The sequence below is a fragment of the Austrofundulus limnaeus genome, unplaced genomic scaffold, assembly GCF_001266775.1.
Source record: "Austrofundulus limnaeus strain Quisiro unplaced genomic scaffold, Austrofundulus_limnaeus-1.0 Scaffold23, whole genome shotgun sequence".
NCBI classification, from domain to species: domain Eukaryota; kingdom Metazoa; phylum Chordata; class Actinopteri; order Cyprinodontiformes; family Rivulidae; genus Austrofundulus; species Austrofundulus limnaeus.
Genome location: NW_013952425.1, coordinates 772,701 through 779,492, shown reverse-complemented (window position 1 = coordinate 779,492; position 6,792 = coordinate 772,701). Strand labels below are relative to the sequence as shown.

Genomic DNA, 6,792 nt, shown 5'->3' with positions numbered 1-6,792 from the left:
GCTCCATCCGTGTTAAAATATATTTTTAAACTAACATCCTACAGTATTTTTACAGTCTTTATTTTACAGTTAAAATATATGTTTATTAAATAAAGTCTAATGTTACAACTAATCGGGGATCCCTTTAAAACAAGTTATTTTATTTCACTGGAATTGATCTCTGTAGATGGTTTTGACTTGCGTAAAGTGTAACAAGAGGTTTAGACTACAAATGAGAAAAGTATACTTGGTAAGATTTTATATTTTTGCAGTGTTCCCAAAGTTACGGCTGTGTATGGAGAAGCACTTGTGGTTTTCAGACACTAAAAAGCATTTTATCCACAGTGAGGTGCCCCCCCCTCCCTCCCCCCTCTCCCCTTGGCAGTGTTCACCCGCTGACTTTTGGAGGAACAATCCTCTGCATGACCAGATCACACTACCTTCCTTCCCTCCAGTGGGAAACATGGAGCTATGTGATGGAATCACGCGGGAGTCAGAAAATCCTGGTAGTCATGCGCTAATCCGGTATTTAAGGTCGGAGCTCCAGTGGTCCGAGGGGGAAAGAGAAGGAAGGGGTCTGTGTGGGTTTACCAGAAGGGAAGGTTTTACATCTGGCTTGGTGAAAAAAAAAAAGTCGAAGAAAGTTTGTCCTCACGGGTGATTTCCATTCGTRAGTTTAAAATTTTTGACAAACAAGTTTGGGATCATGTGGCAGTTTTTGGTTCTGGTGGGCGCTGCTGTCGTGAGCGCGCAGTTCCCCAGGGAATGTGTGACCCCGGAGGGACTCAGGAGTGGACAGTGCTGTCCATCCCCACCGGGATTTCCAAATGACCCCTGTGGCTCCAGTGCGGGGCGCGGACAATGCGTGTCCATCGCGGCGGACGCTCGCCCGCACGGGCCCCAGTACCCACACGATGGACGGGACGACAGGGAGCGATGGCCCATTCGYTACTTCAACCGCACCTGTCAATGCAACGGAAACTTCAGCGGTTTTAACTGCGGCCGATGCAAACATGGATGGACGGGGGCCAACTGTGATCAAAGAGTCTCTGTGGGTAAGTGTTGGACCAATTACAGGTCATCAATTTGTTTAGAATTAACAAAATATTTGCACTTTAACACAAAGAAATTACAAAACCAAACCCTGGCTAGGTGTGGCTTCCACAGATCTCTGTACAGCCCTGCCCAGTGTCAAACCAAGGCCTAAACTTAACCTCCGTCAGCACTTTCCCARTAATCCCAACCATGATTCTAAAAGACTTTCCCAAAAACTAAACAATAATCTTAAACTAGATTTAGACACTTTCCAAGTATTCCCAGCCAAAAACTTGTCATTTAATACATTTCCCAATAAACCAATCCCCAAACTTTTTTTTAGCAACTATACTATTACATATACTGTATACAATTCCAATAATTCCAGCCCAAATGTTGCTTTTTTATTCACCTTTCCAGTCATCCCAGCTCTACAAGTTTACATTTTAAATCAGCCTGAAACCTACCTCCTCCCATCTCTCTCATGTATACTCCCCACCCCCCTTTTCTTTCTTGCAATCCACACAAAACATAAAAAACAATACAAGTACCTACCTGGTTGTTTTTATGATACCAGACAAAATACTCATCAAATTCCCTGTGCAGTCTGGGAATTTTGATTCATTTATGCATCAAGAATGTAAAAAAAAAACAGGTACTGAAGTCTCAGTTCAATCCTGTTAATTTCTATTCCAAATCTTGAGCTGCTGTCGAGCGTCTCAATCCTGTTGCCTTTCACCCCTGCAGTGAGGAGGAACGTGATGCAGCTCAGCGCCGACGAGAAGCGCGCCTTTGTGAGCGCACTGGACCGGGCCAAGCGCACGGTGCACCCCGACCTGGTGATCGCCACCCGGCACTACTCGAACATCTTCGGCCCCGACGGGAACACCACGCAGTTCGAGAACTGCACCATCTACAATTACTTCGTGTGGTCCCACTACTACTCGGTCAGCAAGACGTTCCTGGGCCCCGGCCAGGCCAGTTTCGGCGGGGTGGACTTCTCCCACGAGGGCCCGGGCTTCGTCACCTGGCACCGGTTTCACCTGCTGCAGCTGGAGCGGGACATGCAGGTGAGATCTGGCACACAACCGAGAAGACTGTACCCCGACTCTTTTTGTTTCTTTCACTTTTCTCTTTTCATCTGGTTGTTTATTTTGCGGCGTGCATTTCTCCCCACAACTGTGTCGGCGATGAAATTCTAATTTACTTAGCAATGTCACGCCTTAATGAGCGAGCCAAACGCGACTTTAAGCATTTTATGGGCTGAGGTTGATCTGCTTCCRTTCGGAACAAAACAACAGTACGCTCATGAGTGAGAGACTTTATTAGACGGTACAGTGGGCAGTTTTAATAATCCCTTTCAGTACAACTATTACATCCATCCAGTGGCTTACAATTAGGAGCAGAAAATGAGGCTGCCGTGTGGATTTGTCTGGCAGAGTGTCGAACTCCCACAGAGAAACTCTGTCTTTATCCTGCGCAGGTTTGTGYTGGAGCTCCCTAATTAGGTGCCTTTTGTTCAAACCTGGCAGAGTTTGAAGGAGAGCGCTTTTTTTTTTTTTGCACCTGAATCGTGATACATTGCAGCCTCTCCCAGGAAATAAAAAAATACATATATAATGTGCGAGCCTCTGAACTGWGAGGCTGATTATTTTCTTCTTCTCAGGAAAAGTACCCGTCTTGAGCTCACACTTTTTGACTTGTTTCCATAAAAATAGCACAGAACTTCGAGATCAAATGACGCCGCTCAATAATATGGTTTTCTTTTGCAAAATTTTTAAAACTAATTACGTACAGGAGCGTTTCTAAACTTGTAACAGYCACATGTCTTGTTTATTTACTCAATGACGTATAACCCAATGCAACTTTTGATCCAGTGCTTCTATTTATACCGTATGAACAGGACATGCTGCAGGATCCATCCTTTGCCCTGCCCTATTGGAACTTTGCCATCGGTGGAAACACATGTGACATCTGCACAGATGACCTGATGGGAGCCAGGAGCAGTTTTGACATGAATTCCTTAAGCTCCAACTCCATCTTCTCGCAGTGGAGGGTTGTGTGYGAGAGCGTAGAGGACTATGACACGCTGGGAACCATCTGCAACAGTAAGACGCCTTATRGTAGCCCTGTTGGGTCGTCGTCAGTCTCTTTTCCCCCTAAATGATCTTAACGTGAAATAAGAATGATAAATGTCTGCTCRGTGGTGCRTTTGTTTTTCGTTTTCAGGCACRGAGACATCTCCCATCAGGAGAAATCCAGCCGGGAATGTGAACAGGCCCATGGTCCAGCGTCTCCCCGAGCCCCAGGACGTCGCGGACTGTCTTCAAGTTAACACTTTCGACACGCCGCCCTACTACTCCACCTCCTCTGAAAGCTTTAGGAACACCATAGAAGGCAAGCTAGCCTCTGTTATTTACACATCCTTCTTGACAGCGTTCCCTAACAACTATTCATGCTGTTTTGGTAGGTTACAGCGCCCCCAAAGGGAACTACGACCCCATAGTGAGAAGCCTCCACAACTTGGCCCATTTGTTCCTGAACGGAACTGGAGGACAGACTCACCTGTCCCCCAACGACCCCATCTTTGTTCTGCTCCACACCTACACCGACGCCATATTTGACGAATGGTTGAGGAGACACGGTCCAGGTGGCGTTACGACTAAATCCAACCTTGATTTCATGTGTGAAAAAAATTCACGCAGTGAGCGTTCAAGCTAACTTGAAGTATTTTTAACAGATTCGTCTGTGTATCCTGATGAAAATGCCCCAATTGGTCATAACAGGGGCTACAATATGGTGCCATTCTGGCCTCCGGTGACTAACTTTGAGATGTTCGTGACTGCTCCTGAAAATCTCGGCTACTCTTACGAAGCTGAATGGCCAGGTTTGAATTTTAAATGTCCTTTTAAAGATTTGAGGTTTTTTTTTATTTAAAGTAACAGTTATTTGCTTCTCCCCTTTCAGGTCAACCTTTCTCTCTGACTGAAATCATAACCATGTCGATAGTTGCCGCCCTTGTGGTCGTCGCAATCATTTTTGCCGCCACCACGTGCGCCGTGCGAGCCAAGTCCAAGATGGAGGACCACCAGCCTCTGCTCGGAGATCAGTACCAGCGTTACGACAATGAGAAAAGCCAATCTGTGGTCTAATAAGGCTGCCTTTTTGTTGTTGTTGTTGTTGTTTTTGTAATAACATCACCATGCAGTTTGCTTGTCTGAAGACACTATTCTTGCAAAAAACTGCTTTAGTTTACACATATAAAGTGCAGTTGTAGTAAATCTCCCACTCATGGGGGAGAATATCTCCAGGGTTAGAGGTAACCAGGTGAATTTTAAAGGTGATCCTGAGTGTTTTGCATATTCTCTTTAAAGTTATAAAAAACTATATAACATGAAATTAAAAATGTAAGATAAACTCCAAGATCTAACTTCCACCACTGTCTTCTTCTTAATGTGCCATAATGTCCACCAGAGGGTGTTGTAGTTCAATTTCTGAACCTTTGAGCAAAGTTGTGCCTTTTTTATGACTTGTGTAAACTGATTAATCTTGCATTGGTATAAAAAAATATTAAAGAAATAAACTGGGATGCTAATTCAAAACCAGATGTAGCTAGTGTGTATGTTTGTTTTTGCTTTTACTAACAAAAATTGAACTGTTTATTCATTAATGTTATTGTATGTATAATGTTTGTGAAAATGGGTGCACATTAAATAAAAGTCTTTTATTTGACACATGGATGCACACAAACATTTAAGAGGAGGAGGGACAACATAAGCTTAATTTTCGGGCTGCAGTTTTTTCTGATTAATGAGCAATAATTTGTCCCTAATGTTTTGGTTTTTTTCGCCATTTTCCTGCAAAGGTGTCTGGTTTCAGGGGAGGTTCTTCCTTATGGGAGGTCCCCACGGTGAGCATGCTTGGATTTAAACCGGTCCGGAGTTTACCGCGAGCTGTTGGCGTCTCATCAAACGAGCGCGTGCAGCTGTGGATATATTATTACTCGCGCGCGGCTCACCTGTCTGCTCCACCATGGACGAGAGCAGCAACAACAACAGCAGCGACTTCTCGCCCGAGTTGAAGGACTTGGAGACGAAGCTGGGTCGGAAAGTTCCGGACGGTCTCGTGCGGTCTCTTCTTGCGGGAGGAAAACGCAACGACAAGTCGCCTCATTTAACGAGCTGCAAGTTCCGCGCGGATTCCACGGATTTGGACAGACTGCAGAGTAAAATGTTGCTCCTCAGACAGGAAATGGTGAGTTTGAGTCAGGTTAGAGCAGAGCTGCTTGATTCAAAAATAAAATCATGGCTCTTTTATTATAGCTGTAGGATTCAGTGTTTATTATGGCAAAGGCGGGCGATAGCGTTTTTTTTCTTGCACGTGTCTGCGCGTCTGTTAGCAAAATATCTCCTGAACCACTGGAGGAATTTTGTTAAAACTTACAGGAAGTAACTATCGGATGTACTTCTACAAGTTATTAACCTTTGGAGTCAACCTCTTTAAAGAAGGACGCCACAGCAAGCTGATTTTATGAAACATAAAAGTAGCAACAAAACAGTCAATTTAATAAATATTGACCTAAATTTTAGGGTGGTAGTAGCTGAGACTGATCCCCAACCTTGCTGTCATTGCTAGCAAATAAATCAGAAGCGTAGTTCAGTTTTTTKTCTTTTGCCAGTAACTAGCAGTCAGTTCTCTGTTAGCAAAATTTGTCAAAAAGGACTCWCTGGATTTTAATGAAACTTTCAGGTATTATTCCCTGGATGGGCATCTACAACTGATTAACTTTTGGAGCCAGCCTGTTTAAAGATGACCACCTCAGCCATCTGATTTTACAAAACACAAAAATGGTTGTAACTCTGTCAGGTTTWGGAACAATTCTCCTAAACTTAGGTGTGGTAGTAGCTGAGAGTCATGCACAAATCACAATCTTTCAAGCGTTGCTTAAGATCTTTACCTAAAATAGTGACATTAAGTGTCATCGATCAAGTTTTTCTGTTAACAAAATATTCCATGAATCACTTGCTGTTTTTTTTTTTTATCTGCAACAAGTTGTCTTAAAAACTTGACATTCAGTTGATCAAGTGTAGGACGATGATTGGAGCGAATTATCTTCAAACAGATTAGATTAGCTCCTTTTAGTTCAGCGTCAGGCCTTTTGATTTGCTTGTTTTCTGTGGTTTGAAAGCTTATAACTGGTTRTAATGAAGTTTAAACAAAAAACAAAGCTGCTGTGTGCAGAGGGGCCTTTGTGTGTCAAACCAGCTGCCTCTACGCATCACATCACTGACAGGATGTTGCAGCTGCCTTTGAGTGGGGAATCCCTCTGCCGGACTCCACCACGTCCCGTCCACTTGCACCCACACTGAACAGCTCGGTTTGTCCTGGCAGAGTGTTAAATCAATGGTGGCTCTATGTAAAGCAGCCATATCTTCTTTTTTTTTTTTTATCATAGACCAAAAAGCCTCTGGTTCATGTGACCAAACAAAGACTGATAGTCTAAACAACAAAAGGACTTGGTGTTCTGACCATGAGACAACATGTTAACACTTCTCAGACAAAATGATGTGTAGCTTGTTGACATTTAATGATGTTAACACCTGGCTAGCAACAAGCTAGTAATTCTTATTCTTCTTAAACGGACCAATTTACAACATTTTCTTATACGTAATATAAGTAATAGGGCTGCCACGATTGATCGATGAATCGACGACTAATCGATTATTAAAATAATCGATGACTAATTTAATAATCGATTAATCGTTTTCTTTTTTTTTT

The 6,792-nt window shown here is 43.3% G+C and overlaps 2 protein-coding genes across 2 annotated transcripts in view; both read left to right on the top strand.

The window, feature by feature from the left end:
- Nucleotides 1-525: 525 nt before the first annotated feature.
- Nucleotides 526-4,748, top strand: LOC106514842 (5,6-dihydroxyindole-2-carboxylic acid oxidase). The gene is made up of 7 exons (XM_014004315.1): nt 526-1,034; nt 1,762-2,084; nt 2,918-3,122; nt 3,244-3,411; nt 3,485-3,664; nt 3,755-3,901; nt 3,982-4,748. The coding sequence occupies exons 1-7, from the start codon at nt 686-688 to the stop codon at nt 4,164-4,166; spliced, it is 1,557 nt and encodes a 518-aa protein (XP_013859769.1). The 5' UTR covers nt 526-685; the 3' UTR covers nt 4,167-4,748.
- Nucleotides 4,749-4,915: 167 nt separating this feature from the next.
- lurap1l (leucine rich adaptor protein 1 like) overlaps nt 4,916-6,792 on the top strand; it is a 3,629-nt gene continuing 1,752 nt past the window's right edge. Inside the window, exon 1 of the mRNA XM_014004316.1 lies at nt 4,916-5,268. Within this exon, the coding sequence (XP_013859770.1) occupies nt 5,047-5,268 (222 nt within the window). The 5' untranslated portion in view covers nt 4,916-5,046. The remainder of the gene's footprint in view (nt 5,269-6,792) is intronic.